At 44.4% G+C, this 16,218-nt stretch overlaps 1 protein-coding gene across 5 annotated transcripts in view; it reads left to right on the top strand.

Annotated features, from left to right (window-relative positions):
* The window catches only part of FRMD5 (FERM domain containing 5), a 292,045-nt gene that overhangs the window by 218,679 nt on the left and 57,148 nt on the right, over positions 1-16,218 (top strand). For all 5 annotated transcript variants that reach the window (XM_030577211.1, XM_030577209.1, XM_030577210.1 and 2 more), the window contains exons 5-6: positions 10,708-10,805; positions 15,592-15,715. In XM_030577211.1, the coding sequence (XP_030433071.1) occupies positions 10,708-10,805; positions 15,592-15,715 (222 nt within the window). The remainder of the gene's footprint in view (positions 1-10,707; positions 10,806-15,591; positions 15,716-16,218) is intronic.

The following is a 16,218-nucleotide window of genomic DNA, read 5'->3' as shown; positions in this document are numbered from 1 at the left end:
TCATGTTCTCAAGACCTTTAATCATTCTTGTTGCTCTTCTCTGGACCCTCTCCAATTTCTCCACATCTTTCTTGAAATGCGGTGCCCAGAACTGGACACAATACTCCAGTTGAGGCCTAACCAGCGCAGAGTAAAGCGGAAGAATGACTTCTCGTGTCTTGTTTACAACACACCTGTTAATGCATCCCAGAATCACATTTGCTTTTTTTGCAACAGTATCACACTGTTGACTCATATTAAGCTTGTGGTCCACTATGACCCCTAGATCTCTTTCTGCCATACTCCTTCCTAGAGAGTCTCTTCCCATTCTGGACAGTCTCTACGGAAAAGGACTCTACGGAACAAACTGGACAGTCTCTACGGAAAAGGATAAATGGACACAAATCAGACATTAGGAATGGCAATATACAAAAACCTGTAGGAGAGTACTTCAACCTCCCTGGCCACACTATAGCAGACCTTAAGGTGGCCATCCTGCAGCAAAAAAACTTCAGGACCAGACTTCAAAGAGAAACTGCTGAGCTTCAGTTCATCTGCAAATTTGACACCATCAGCTCAGGATTGAACAAAGACTGTGAATGGCTTGCCAATTTCAGAACCAGTTTCTCCTCTCTTGGTTTTCACACCTCAACTGCTAGAACAGGGCCTCATCCTCCCTGATTGAACTGACCTCGTTATCTCTAGCTTGCTTGCTAGCACACATATATATACCTGCCCCTGGATATTTCCATTACATGCATCTGAGGAAGTGGGTATTCACCCACGAAAGCTCATGCTCCAAAACGTCTGTTAGTCTATAAGGTGCCACAGGATTCTTTGCTGCTCTTCCCATTCTGTATGTGTGAAACTGATTGTTCCTTCCTAAGTGGAGCACTTTGCATTTATCTTTATTGAACTTCATCCTGTTTACCTCAGACCATTTCTCCAATTTGTTCAGATCATTTTGAATTTTGACCCTGTCCTCCAAAGCAGTTGCAATCTCTCCCAGTTTGGTATCATCTGCAAACTTAATAAGCATACTTTCTATGCCAACATCTAAATTGTTGATGAAGATATTGAACAGAGCCGGTCCCAAAACAGACCCCTGCTCTTTGTCTAACGTTTTCATAACTGGTTCTGTTAGCCTGACTACCTCCTGGTCTGTTGTTTGCAGTAAATTGATGGCCAATACAGGCACTGTTTTGCCTCTTCTGCTTAAAATATGGAGCCCGATGAACAGCCCTGCTACTTCCTTATGTCTACCACATGTCCCCTCTATTCTTTGTCCGCTGTATGCATTGAGGGAGAGCTGGTTTATTTCCAGGCTGCTAAGAAGCGACAGGAAGAGCAGAGGGGGGACATGCTGTGTGAGTAGCTGGCAGTGTCCCTTTAACTCCAACACTCAAGGCAGTGAGGGCTCAGGCCTGCTTCCATGAAGCGACTGGCACAACTCTCCTTGACTTTGGTGGGAGCAGGTTCTAGAGGAGCACTGGCTAGGCAGGGAGTGAGCAGGAGAGACTGCATCCATTCCAGACTGTGTGACTGTAGGAGCCTTCCCCTCCTTTGTGCCCATTGTCCAGCTGGAACAGACAGAGAAACAGGCAGATTTGTTTCGGGAGCGTGTCTTTGGTTCTGTGTGTGAAGTGTTTGCAGATGTGCAGTTTTAATAATGTAACTTATAGCATGAGGCTATCAGGCCGATACAACAGTTCCAAAACTGGCTAATTCTGACATCCGTTCTCCAGGATTCCCTTTTCCCCTTGCCACTTGCACAGTGTTAACTTCCCTGCAAGCCAGCTGTGAGTCGCTTCCACTCCTCATTCCTGCCTGCGCAAGTCAGGCGCACCTGTTCCCAGATGCTGCAGCTTGATAATAAGTCCAGGAATGGTTCCTGGCAAAAAGCCTGTCCCGCCACCTGATCACTAAACAAATGCAGTTGTCAGTGCTGCGCTTTGAGACGGTTCGGATGCTCGAGTCCGGCCTTGTCTTGTCTTTTTCAAAGGCTGCTGTAAAGCAGGGCTGAGGCAGAATGAGATGGGGAATTGAGAGCTGGGTTCAGTAAATTGGACTCTTCCCAGGCAATACATTGAGTCCAGAGCCCTTGATGAATGATTTTTGTCATCTTCAGATAAATGGATGTTCCTCTCTCTCTGCTGCAGATCTCAGGTGGGGGGAGTAGGGGAGAGAAGGGAGAGGAGGAACAGCACAATGTGGAGTTCATTAAAAAATGACTTGAATTTTTTAAGAAGTCTTTGCAGTAGGCCGTGTTTAGCATGCTAACCATCCTCTCGGCCCTCCAGAGGGGAAGGAGCACAAATGTTAATTGAGAACATTGGAACAGTACAGCATCATTAACAAATAATTCTGCCAAAGCGGCTACTGGTTAGAGATGTTTACAACACTGTCCACTCTGTCCAAAGTATCAGAGGGGTAGCCGTCTTAGTCTGGAGTGTAATTACTGTCCAAAGTGTAATTACTCTTTCAGACAGAACAAATTGCAAACACATATCTGTGTCCTAGCAAGTTTGGAAAATAAGGCTTCCGAAGGAATCAGGATTTGCAGTGAGAGGCGGGGAAATTGACAGGAAAGAGAATATAGAGAAGTTGGTGGGACATGTTTCAGGTAAACACCACAATATATTTTGCATTGCAGCTAAGGTCAGAAATCTTCAAAGCTGTTTCCAATGCCTAGTTGTTCCCTCCTTGAAAATAAAGGGGAAATTGGTGTCTGCATTCTAGCACCCGAGACTTCGTTTTTTTCCCCTACATCATGAAATGTTTGGCTAAGACGAAATGTAAAATCAATGTAATATCGGCTAGTGCAGTGTTTCCCAAACCTGGGATGCCGGTTGTGTAGGGAAATCCCCTGGCGGGCCAGGCCCATTTGTTTACCTGTCCTGTCTGCAGGTCCGGCCAATTGCGGCTTCCACTGGCCGTGATTCGCTGCTCCAGGCCAATGGGAGCTGCTGGATGCAGCGGTCAGTATGTTCCTCAGCCCCCGCCGCTTCCAGCAGCCCCCATTGGCCTAGAGCAGTGAACCTGATTTCATGATTTCCTGCCAGTGAATGCAATCAGATCCCGGACACTGGATTATAAATGGGAGAAACAACATTTGAAAGAGTGAGGCCATGTCTACATCTACAATTTTGCAGCGCTGGTTGTTACAGCTGTATTAGTACAGCTGTATAGGGCCAGCGCTGCAGAGTGGCCACACTTACAGCAACCAGCGCTGCTAGTGGTGTTAGATGTGGCCACACTGCAGCGCTGTTGGGCGGCTTCAAGGGGGGTTCCGGGAACGCGAGAGCAAACCGGGAAAGGAGACCAGCTTCGCCGCGGTTTGCTCTCGCGTTCCCGGAGCCACCCTGCAAACCGCAGGGAAGGAGACCTGCTTGCTCGGGGTTCCGGGAACGAGAGAGCAAACCGGGAAAGGAGACCAGCTTCGCCGCGGTTTGCTCTCGCGTTCCCGGAGCCACCCTGCAAACTGCAGGGAAGGAGACCTGCTTGCTCGGGGTTCCGGGAACGCGAGAGCAAACCGGGAAAGGAGACCCGCTTCGCCGCGGTTTGCTCTCGCGTTCCCGGAGCCACCCTGCAAACCGCAGGGAAGGAGACCTGCTTGCTCGGGGTTCCGGGAACGAGAGAGCAAACCGGGAAAGGAGACCAGCTTCGCCGCGGTTTGCTCTCGCGTTCCCGGAGCCACCCAGCAAAACCGCAGGGAAGGAGACCTGCTTGCTCGGGGTTCCGGGAACAAGAGAGCAAACCGGGAAAGGAGACCAGCTTCGCCGCGGTTTGCTCTCGCGTTCCCCGAACCACCCAGCAAAACCGCAGGGAAGGAGACCTGCTTGCTCGGGGTTCCAGGAACAAGAGAGCAAACCGGGAAAGGAGACCAGCTTCGCCGCAGTTTGCTCTCGCGTTCCCCGAACCACCCTGCAAACCGCAGGGAAGGAGACCTGCTTGCTCGGGGTTCCAGGAACGAGAGAGCAAACCGGGAAAGGAGACCAGCTTGATTACCAGAGGCTTCCTCCTTCCACGGAGGTCAAGAAAAGCGCTGGTAAGTGTCTACATTGGATTACCAGCGCTGGATCACCAGCGCTGGATCCTCTACACCCGAGACAAAACGGGAGTACGGCCAGCGCTGCAAACAGGGAGTTGCAGCGCTGGTGGTGCCCTGCAGATGTGTACACCTTCAAAGTTGCAGCGCTGTAACTCTCTCACCAGCGCTGCAACTTTCTGATGTAGACAAGCCCTAAATGTGGGATAGTTTGAGAAACTAAGCCTAATTTAAAGAACTCGGGCATGAGTCTATTCCAATCTGCCTGGCAGTGCTCAGAGTATCCTGTGGAAATACGTATTTTCTGTATCTAAGGAAACAAATGTTGAGAGTAAAATCTGCAAAACAACATGTTAAGTTGTGTATGCAAAATGTGATCAGGTATCTTCAAACACATCGCTGTACATGCAAATGGGTGCATGTGAGGACACCCATTCTGTGTATATAGATGCATATTTTGCTATGCAATTACCAGTGTGCACCCATCAGCTTTTAATTCTTACATATGAACCTGAGTACCTATTTTTATTCTTTAGAAGTGGCCCTTACTGACTCATTTTCTTGTCCTACATATGTATGTTGTAAAACAATCTGAAATCGCCCCAGGTGATGGTCAACAGGCTGCTGATGGAGCAGAGGGCACATGTGGTGATGCTGGGATTAGAAAAGTTGTTTACTAGCCACTGGGGGGTCCTTCTGCTTTTTTACTTTGTAAATGACTGTAAAGGCATTCGACTGACAGCCCTGATGAATGAACGTGTAGAATAAAAACAGGAGTAGCAGCAGCACAAGCTTTTTTCCCTTTGTATCCTCAAAGCACAACAGGTGCTGAGTGAGGTAGCCGCTTGTCTTCTAGAAATTACAAGATCACAAGACTTATTTCCGTATGCCCTCAGCGGTTGTCAGGTGGAGACAAAGCTCAGTTGTCACTGACTTGGGCTTGATTAGAATCAGTGGCCTGAAGGCGGAAGGCTCTAAATCCTTCTATTGGTCCCCTGGGCCAGCTGGTGTTTTTTCCCCTGGCATTTGAGGAATCCTAGAGTGCAGGCCTCTGTATGTCTTTAAACATCCAAGATGGATAGTCAAGATCCAAGCCAAGCTCCTCCGGAGTTAAGTAGGCCAACTGGAAGGGCTAAAGATATTCCAGCATTCATAGAAGTGTAGGACTGGAAGGGACCTCGGGAGGTCTTCTAGTCCAGTCTTCTGCATACCATCCCTTGGATGTGCACTCTCTCTTTGGAGTGTCTGGTGAGCGAGGACCATGAGTGGATGAACTCTGGGATTTTGCCCTCTTTTACACGGCGTATTTGAAATACTTCTGGGCTCAGGATTACGTACCTTTTGGTTTTGTATTAATAAACTAAATATTTTTTCATAGAAGGATGGGTTAGAGAACAGAAGGTGGACAATAGAAGGTGAGATCAGCAAAGGAAGGAGGATTCTGGAGTTCTGTGCCTTTCTCGATGATGTACAGAATTAATGGAAGCTTTTCTTGTGCTTCAGGGAGAGACAAATAAAACCCATAGTTAGTATCCTGAATACATGGGCAACTCCTTCCGAACCTGGTTGCCAGCCCCATAGTAGAGTCAGATTAGCACAAAATCAAGCATTTGTAAATAGACCATTTTTAATTGCTGAGCCTGTTTTAAAATAACTTCATGTCCAAAACACAAGCATTTCTGCTTCTCTAAGAAGGTGCCCCAAATCAGCTTTCCCAGATACGATTGATTTGGTTTTTGTTCTAGGTACATTTGAGAAGAAACAAAGAAGTGTCCAGGCATAGATCTCAGACAGATGCATCTGGTTGCCCTTTTTTAAGAGCCACTTATTTGGTTTGCAGATTTTATGTTAACTCCTAGCAACTGCAAAATTTTGCAGTCATTAGGCCTCAATTTAAATGTGAAATGGCCAATGACACCTCTCTGAACAGTGACCGCTATTAGGTGGGCGTGGTCATTAAACTGTTCCTACGGTATTCTATTTCTTTTCTGTAACCTGAGATCAGCACAACAGCTGCAGTTGTCAGGTATTGAAATGCAGTTCAGATTTATGCCTTGGGGAGGGCAGGGTGAAAACTTGGCCAATTAAGGCCATCAAAGATTTAGCCCCTTGCAGTTAATATAACAATAAAGGGGGTGGGGGAAGCACTAGCACTTTGTGTTACTTGGAGTGTAGAGCCAGACAGACAATGGCTTATTTCCAAGATAACATGATTGCATGTTTTGATTACAGCTTTCCCTCCATTGGCATATCTACTTTTCTACAGGTATGTAAATCTCCCCGTCTTTGGGTTCTAGTGACATCCAAGGCAGAAGAATTCAAATGAAACCCTGGTTTTCATGGAAGAAAAAGCAGTTCTTAGGAGTAGGGGTCACTCATCAGTTGAGTTTGTTCACTTTGTCAGTGTTCCAGTCCCAACACATTGGCGAGACAGACAGAATGAAATCAGTAAAAAGTAATGAATAGGGAGGATAAGTGAAGCTGGTTCTAAGAGAGTTCAGATATTGATTGGTGCCGAGACCAGGAAAAAACTCCAGTCAATTCAGAGTTAAATTAGCTTTAAAAGTTTCTGATTGAAGAGAAGATCAGCAATAGGAAGAATGGCTGAGCTGTGACAGCGGGAACTCTCTAGTTCCGAAAACTGCATAACTTTCTTCACTGCATTTTTGAAGGAAGCTACATTTCCAGAACACAAGCCCTTCTCTCAAAAATTCCCTTTCGCTGGCTGGGTTGGGTGTTTTCTACAGATGGGGGAATATTTGCACGTTCATTGTGTTGGGGGCATCTTGAAACTTTTTGCTGCAGTTCACAAAAATAGACAAAGTTCACAAATGTATTTTCCCTAATTTAAACCCATGATTTCTTCCGGGCTTTATTGCAAGGTTGATTCAGTTTTTGAACAACATGTATCTAGGTAAGGGAAAGCTCTGTGTCTGGTATGGAAGAACTCTCGGGAAGACAGATAGCACTGTCCATGGTGCTTGTACTACATTTATTCATTCAGAATGTTCTTGCTCTTTCTCTGCTTTTTGTTCAGCGTCTCTTTGTCACTCACTCTCCCCAATCTCTGCTCCATTTTCCATCCTACCTTGTCATTGGATGTTTCTCCTGCTGTCTGCTTCTCTGTTCACAATCTTTCTTCAGTGGAGCATTGTCATAGTATAATTCCCAAATCTGGACCTTAGCGTCCAAAAGATGGGTACTAGCATGAATTTCCCTAAGCTTAATTACCAGCTTAGATCTGATAGGCTGCCACCAATCAGGACTTAAGTAGAGCGCCTGATACACTCTAGTGTCCCCAAACCCTTCCCTGGGGACCCCCAAGACCCAGATTCCTTGAGTCTCACAACAAAGGGAAATAAACCATTCCCTTCCCCCTCTTTACCTCCTCCCAGATCTTTCCCGCCCTGGGTACCCTAGGAGATCACCGTAATTCAAATCCTTGAATCACCACTTCCCTTCCCTTCTTCCCCGGAGAGAGATACACAGATAAACGCTGAGAGCAGGCTTTTCTTCCCTCCTCCCTTTCCTTTCTCCCACCAATTCCCTGGTGAGTACACAGACTCAAGTCCTTCAAGCCTTAACTAGGAGAAAAAAATCAGACAGGTCTTAAAAGCAAAACTTTTAATAAAAAAAGAAAGAAAAAAGTAAAAGGTTTCTCTCTGCAATTTAGATGGTAAACAGTTACAGGGTCTTTCAACTTATAAACAATAGAAACTTTCTCCAACAGAGACACAATTTAAGCTACTTCCAGCAAGTACACATATGCAAATGGAAAAAAACAAATTAAAAGACTATGACCGCCTTTTCTTACTTACAATTCTGAATAGATAAGAGACTGTAGCAGGGAGATTGGCAGAAACCTGGTTGCACCTCTAGCCCCATCCAGGACCCAGAGAGAACAAAGCCAAACCCCAAACCCACAAACAAAGGCTTCCATCCACGAGATTTGAAAGTATCTTGTCTCCTGATTGGTCCTCTGGTCAGGTGCTGTTTGTTAACCCTTTCCAGGTGAAAGAGACATTAACCCTTAGCTATCTGTTTATGACAAGCATAAACACAATAACCTTCTTGTCTGCGTCCAACTTTTGCCCTCCATGTTCATGTGAGTTTGGTATTAGGCCAAATTAGTTCATCCATTTCTGTTTCTGTCCACTGTTTTTTGATGAGCTAATAACTGGATACAGATCCTGTACGTGAAACCCAAAAGAGACTGACTGACTGCTTCTGCAGTCCCGCCGTTGCACTGGCGTAGGGCAGATTTAGATGTGCTGGGAATACATGTGAGGTACTGGACATCACAACTGGTGGATTGAAGTGTCATCAGCTGACTTGTTAGTTCATTTGAATGATTCAGCATTTTTTGCCCAGTTCTGGGCAGGTGAGATGGCCAGTAGCTACCCAGTACGCGAGACAGTGTTCAAGTCCTTTGAGAGTTGCCTGTGTTTGTTATTGTCTAATAAACTATAATATACCCAGAAAATATTGGCAAGGGCGACAAAAGTCAGGACACAGAAAAGCTTAAATTATGTGCCCTGCACCATCATCTACCCTTTTGTTCTTAAAGACGGTCCATTAATTAAGGCCTGCAAGGCAACGAGATTTCGGGGGCTGGGATAGAAAAAAGGAAGAACTATTCCCCTCTTTGGGTGACGGTAACAAATACACATTTAGCACAGGCATGAGGGCTGGTGTGGGAAGATTTCTTCTGTGTCTGCGAGTGGCTCATGGCACATGGCATGGCAGGGGCTCAGGTAGGTCTGTGTAGGTGTGGTAAAGATAATACATTGCATGTTAGTGCTGCCTGCGGGTGTCAGGGCTGATGCAGTCTGTTCTTGCCCCTCTGTGTGTCTTTCAAAACCAGCCATTATTGAATCGGAACAACACTGATTTTTCACAAACGCAGTTCACTTTTTCCCTATGTCAGTTACCAGATATGCCATTGGGACCTAACAAACTGGTTGCTGCTGAGAACTCTCTATTTGGGCATCTATTTAGGCCAAAGAGAGGTCTCATCCTGTTTTCCACTACCCAAGAGCAATAGCCAGCATCACTGTGTTTTAATCTTCTGTACAATGGACCTCCACCTCTGTCCACACTTTTCTGCATTAATTCCTTCATGCCTGAAGATCTAGGGCTCCCACTGCTAGGTATTAATGTCTTCTGCATTAGCCCTTTGAGTTGGAAAATTCCGGCTCCCAGTGCAATGTAAAGGTACAGGCATACAGGGCTTAAACCATCCTGGGTCACCAAAAACGGCCCTCCAGAACTGGTTTAAGTGGTAAGGTAGAAATGGAAGATATATTCTCCCATCCGCAAACAGGATTACAGAGCGCACCTGACCCTCACCAGCATTTTGGTGAGATTTGGGTACATATGAATAGTACTCAATGTGGGGAGATTAGAACTTGAAATACATAGCGAAACAGCTGGAATGGTGACATGGATATTCTGTAGGGTAGCAAAGGGCAAAAGCTAATTAGCAGCTAGGGGCTGGTTCTACTTATAAAGACATTTTGAGTCTAAATCTGCCATGAGATGTATGCACGAAACTAAGAGCAGAGCTGGGGCTTGCGTTTGTCCCAGCGGATCAGAAGGAGAATGGTGTGGGTTATGAGAGTTGGGTTTTTCTCAACATTTTTGTAATTTTAGCAGTGAAATGATGACGCTTGCAGCATCAGAAATCTGAACTCAAGAAATCAAGCCTGGCTGAGGTTCTGCAGAATGGAAGTTAAATTATTTAAACATATTTCCAAGCATGCCAATTTACAATTTGCTCCTTAATTACGTGAGTTATATTCTACATCAGATTGTTTTTCCCAAATGTAATGAATGCCATCGTAACTGAGTCTGAACTGCCACACGGTTACTTATTTTAAGTTTGTTATCATACTATAATTTTTAGTCATATTTTGTTTTTTCTTTTTGCTGACATTGATTTAATGAAATCACATACAAACTAGGAGAAATAATGATTGTCGAGCATAGAAATTGCTGATTTTATTGTCAGCTAATGACAGGTGCCAAGGAGGTGAATGCTTACAGAGGGATCTAAGCTCTTAAAACATCTCCTAATAGTAATAATAATGATACCTGGCTGCTATATAATGCTTTTCAGTGTCACTCTCAAAGCATTTTACAAAGGAGGTCAATATCAGTACCCCCATTTTACAGATGGAGAAACTGAGGCACAGAGAGGGGGAATAATGTTAATGGGCCTTACACATAATAATGTTAGTAGTTGTAACAGTGCCACTAGCCCATACACATGTACATTAAGGGAACGATAGGTTCTTCTAAGTAGATGTTACATAAAGTTTTTGGGTTCCAAGGGTGAAGTGCAGGTTTAGAGAAGTTTAAAACCAGAGCAATAACCTTGACTGGGGACCCACACGATAAATTATAAATTGGATTCTTGTCTCATATATATGCCTGTCACCACTCCTATGGACTTCAGCAGGAGTGGCACGCGTGCATCAGAGTCCTGAGAATTGACCCTAAATTGAGTATTGACTGGCAAATTAGCACTTGACTAAGTCACAGCCGATGCAATGTTTGGAGAGAATTTAGAGTGGAAGTGTCTCGATACAGATTTTCCTTGTTTGAGTCACACATTTAGGTAACTTAAGCATTGCTTAATAAAAGAAATAATTCAGAGCTAATTCTCTTTCTCTCCTCAGGTATTTAGTCTTCCTGCAGATCAAAAGAGATCTCTACCATGGCCGCCTCCTCTGCAAGACATCGGATGCTGCATTGTTAGCCGCCTATATCCTTCAAGGTAATGCTTTGTGACAAGATAAATGTGCTTTTCATGCTAAGTACTGATTACATTATTTCACTTACAGCAGATCACTGCACCTTGAATACAAATGTCATCTAACCAATGCAGGGCTCATCTTCAAGATTGTACTTGTGCCAGTACCCGTTGGTCTATGATAGAATTAGAATTGATAGTGTCATCTAAACTATACCAAAAGCAACAACTCTGCCATCTCTTCTCTCAAAGTTATTCCACCTGGATTCAGGTCAGTTGTGTCTGAATAAATGGCCCTTTGATCAACATTATGTGTCTAGTATTTTCCACTTTCTTTCATCTGATGATCTCAAAGCACTTTACAAAATCACAATCTCCCTGTCAGGCAGCTGGGTTTATCCCCATTTAACAGATGGGAAACTGTGATAAAGGGAGATGCAGCACCAGGCATTAAGCGACACAGATTCAGTGATAGAGCGAAAGGGGCATCTAGAACTCCTGACTTCCAGGTCAGTGAGCTGCAGCTACTAATCCACACTTCCTCTGTAACTAGAATACAGGGATTTCCAGAGCTGAAGTGCTGCTCTCTGATAGGTGGGTAAGGCTTGTAGCAGCATGGGACTTACTCCGTACTGATTTCAGAGAAGCCTCCTAGGTAATTTGGGATACTGACAGGATAGAAAACACGCTCATGTGTTGAGACTTACTACAAAAGTTTTGCTACATCCTCAGACATACCAGACCTTGGTGTCCAGACATGCATCTGTGCTGTAGTTGTGCTCCTGGGAATTGATAGATGCAACAGTACGTGATAACTGGTGCTTTCAAGAGTGTCACTGTCATGCTGTTATTACCCTCTGATTTGGAATCTCAAAGTTAAATTGGTTGGTCCTATCCCGATTTACCCTCCTCAGCGTAACTTTCTCCTTCCTGTCTTCCGTCAGCCGTCCCAGTACTAGACAGCAAGTGAGTGTGGCCAGTTTTGGCAGGGCGATGCCTAGTTATCTGTAAAGACAGAGAAGGAAGCTTGGTTATGTTTATATTTTTCAGTATTGCAGAAGGTCTCTTGAAACAGCAGTTATGGTGACTGGCTCTGTAAATCCCATCTCTTGAAGTCTTCAGATGAAGACTGGATGCCTTACTGAACGGTTTGCTTCAGTCAAACACAAGTTTCTTGGCTCAATACAGGAGTAACTGGATGAAATTCTGTGGTCTGTGTTATACAGGGGGTCCAACTAGTTGAAGGAATAGTCCCTCCTGGCCTTAAAATAGATCAATCTAAATACAATAGACAGGTAAGCTAGATAAGATATAGACTCATTTACTGAAAGTTGAGAATGACATTTGTTTTTTTCGCTTATCTGAATGAAGAAAGTCAGAATTCCTGGGTAAAAGTTATTAGCTGTAGAAGTGCATATCTTTACAAACCTCAGAGAAGGGTGAATTCCAAAAGAAAGACCTGGTTTATGGAGCTTTACATTTTAACTAAGGAAAAATGAAATAATTGTTTTGTGCTTCAGCTAACAAGATTAATGTCTGCACCGTTACCATCTCCCGGTCTCTCAAATATGTACACACCAGACAAATCAACGTGGATAGTCCTAAAGAGCCTCACAACAAAACACTGCTCTTTCCACCTGAGTAACTGCATGCCGTTCCAGCGTGTGGCTTTAAAGAGGGACCCTAGTACAACAAATGCAGGGTTGTTAGTTGGTGGCACAAATGAACATCCTTATACAAATTCATTACTTTACATCAAGCTCATCAGCCAAGAAACAACTTGTCAGCAAGCTGCAGACAGGACCAGGCTTGTTGCACAGCGTGGGGTGGGGGAAAATATCTGGAAACCTCCTGCTTATTTTACCACTCCTGATCTTGCCAGTGCCCCTGCTATCAGAAGAGGCCAACAACATCCCTTCAGTTTGTGAATTCCTCTAAAGAATTGAACAGCTGAAGGGCTGGGTTGAAAATCTGTAGACATTCTGAGAGCACAGACTAGTATTAAGTTTGACTGACACTTTATATAAGAAGACCCTGTTTTCAGTTGCTTATAACTTTGCCAAACTTTAACTGTTTGGGCTGAAATTTTCCGTTCTGAGTGTCTGCCTCAGACGGACTTTGTTTTGGCTGAAATAAAAAAAAAAAATCATCTATTTCTGAGAATGAGACTAGGGCAAAACACATTGTTTTCTCTATGTTAAAACATTCTAGCACCCCAAAGCTTTCGAGCTGGGGCTTTGGCAGCAGGGTGGCATTTGTGTCTGGGGTGTACTGTTTGCCATTCCCATGAAATCTGCTCAGATTTGTCCAAGCCTTTGAAAAAGGGGTCCCTATGGAAAAAATGCAATGTGACTGTAATTAAAGACTCTGTCATAATGCATGCTGATTTAAGGTGGTGTGGGCCACCTTAAATTTGGCATTTCCTAACTTTTGAGTGCTTGACCTTGCAACTCGTAGTTGCATGGGGCTAATAATGTTCTTTTTAATGTCATTTGTGTGTGTCATCACTGACATAGAGCCAGGGGTGTGCCGAATGACACGGCCCAGCTCCAAGGCACGAACAAGATATTTCATAGCAGACCGGATATTTTTTCTACATTCACACATGTTTACAGTTCAATATATTTGAATTTTTCAAGGACACTAATCATTAGTTTTGATGCTTCCCCTGTAAAATGCAAAGGGGGGGAAATACACCTGTACCCCCCCCAACACTTTATAAGGGAAGCATGTACATTAGCATAACATCTACATTTCACTAGGAGCTGCAGACCAAAGAAAATTGAGAGAGAGAGAGAGGTGAGGTCCTTTCTAACTGAGCTGTGAGATGCTGCAGATGCAGTATTTTTATGTAACATGGAAAGCAGATATCATAGAATCACAGACTATCAGGGCTGGAAGGGACCTCGGGGTCATCTAGTCCAACCCCCTGCTCAAAGCAGGACCAGTCCCCAACTAATATGCAGGTAAGCAGCATGAGACGCAGAGATGAGATACTGTGCTGCCTTGTTCAGCCAAGAGAGAACTATTTTTTCACCTCTTTTCTGTTCCCCTTTACTGCAGCTTAAGTCAAATTTGGATTTAATTACTGGCTGCTTCCCAGAGGGTGATGAAGGTGGAGATGGGGCAGCTGCCTGTTCAGCCTGTCTCAAGGAAAAATCAGCCCATTTCTTTCAGATGTATGAAAGGAGCAGAGCTGATTTCTAATCCGCTGATAAGACAGTTCACTGTCTCGGATTCATGGGCAGCTCCAGCTCTTGGAGTGTTATTTATTGCTGTGTCTCGTTTAATGGGAAAGGACGAAGAAGTCCTCAGAGCACAGGAATACACGCTGGTGACTTCAGGAGCTGGTCCCTGTTCTACACAGCCATGTGGTGGCTGTTATGGGAGATGGCATGGATAGAGATGTACATTTTATTTTTTGGTAACATTTTCGTGTACATTAATGCTGGCAGAAGCTGCCCAGTTGCCAGTCCTGCCAAGTGGACTCCTCCAATCTCCCCTAGAGCAGGTTCAGCACAGTACAGACAGGAAGATACCGCGCAAAACAATTCTGTTGATATTCATTAACACTTTAAAATCCTCTTCAGGTGTGTCCGTGCCACTTCTTTGCTCGTTTTCAAGCACTATGCCAGCAAATTAGTTTATTTGCAGAAATGTCGCCCAAATGTGAAGTGAATGTTGCAGAATGTTCCCAGAAGGGGGAGTTTATGCACTGGAACGTTGATTCCGCTCCTGCAGTCAGAACAGGGCTACACCATGTGGATGACTTGTCCTCTCAGAAGAACTCCACTTTTAATATTGGCAGTGAAGTGCACTGCAGGCCAAGAGCAGTTCCTACGAATTATTTGACAGAATAATTCTGAAGAATGACTAAAGGTGAGACAGTGGCCATCTGCTCACAAACACAGAGTGAAATTCAGAGATTAATTATTCCTTACAAATCCTTCACCCAACTGTCAAATGCAGGCATCAGCAGTGCAAGTTTTCCCAGGCTGCCTCACCTGGTATGTTTTCTGTGTGTCAGTTGAAGCCACCAGCATGGGTGGGTGGGTGAGCCATTGGAGAGGGGAAAGAGTCAGAGGTTAATTCACTCTCTATGCCTGTTCACTTTTTGATTTCCCTGCTGAGACTAGGACCCAGGTGTGATGGTGGATTTCTTGTGTTGTGGGCACTGGACAGAGACCCATCAAACTAATTTCTCACAGGCCTCCACTCACCCAGGCTTGCTACCAGCATGGCTGGAGTTGAGCTGGTGACCTGACCCCTACCCTTGCCAGGTGCTGAGCATCTTCCAGTCTCATTGGCACCTGGGGGGTTTGAAGGTACCCATCACTTTGGAGGATTGGGCCCCTGGAAGGGAGGGATAGCTCAGTGTTTTGAGCATTGGCCTGCTAACCCAGGATTGTGAGTTCAGTCCTTGAGGGGGCCACTTAGGGATCTGGAGCAAAATCAGTACTTGGTCCTGCTAGTGAAGGCAGAGGGCTGGACTCCATGACCTTTTGAGGTCCCTTCCAGTTCTAGGGGATAGGTATATCTCCTATTATTATTACTGCTCTATATCCCATTGCCAGCCTCCTCAGCTAGTTACCACCTCGCTATCAGCTTCATTTGGAGAAGAAACAGTTTTCTGTTTCCAACAAAACCAACTGCCATGAAAACCCACAAACCCCCTTTCTAGGAAGACGTCCTTTGACTTTCAATATTAACCCATTTTGCTCTTTTAATTGCAGTTACGTCTAGAAATGATTTCACTCCAAATGATGAAAACTTTGTTATTTCATTATACGGCCTTTTTCTCTTTTACTAGCCGAGATTGGGGACTACGACCCCGGGAAGCACCCAGAAGGCTACAGCTCCAAGTTCCAATTTTTCCCCAAACATTCAGAAAAGCTGGAAAGGAAAATTGCAGAGATTCACAAAACAGAACTCAGGTAACATTAGCTTTGGGGTTTACCATCCTGTGCCGTTTAAAAGGGGTCATGTATGTTGATTAACTGTAGAGTTACTGTATTTGGCTTACTACTATTCCTGTTCAGGGTTTCAAACATAATGGTTCTGTGTAATGGGGTAAAGAGCTTTATTGCATGTGTACTTACACTAAATCAGAAAGAAGAGTTTCTTTTAGTAACATAGTTCACGTTTAATAAGAGGGAAAATAATGGAGATGTTCTTATCAATTAAGGTCAATTTTTATTAAGCACTATTAGAGGCATTACAACAAAAGAAAAATAAAAATAGTCTGGAAATAGGACATGGCAGCTAACACTGAACCTCTACTTGGTGAAATAGGAACATCATAAAACTGCCTAAAAAAAAACGACCAGAAGTGCTTTAAAATGTAGATAATCAAAGAAGAATAAAAACCCTGAAATCTTTTTTATTCATCTCATCCACTGAACAGCCGTCAGATGGGATTTCAGCTTGAGGTCTCGAC

This window comes from Gopherus evgoodei, chromosome 10 (assembly GCF_007399415.2).
Source record: "Gopherus evgoodei ecotype Sinaloan lineage chromosome 10, rGopEvg1_v1.p, whole genome shotgun sequence".
Classification (NCBI taxonomy): Eukaryota; Metazoa; Chordata; order Testudines; family Testudinidae; genus Gopherus; species Gopherus evgoodei.
This window is presented reverse-complemented; position numbering and strand designations above follow the sequence as displayed.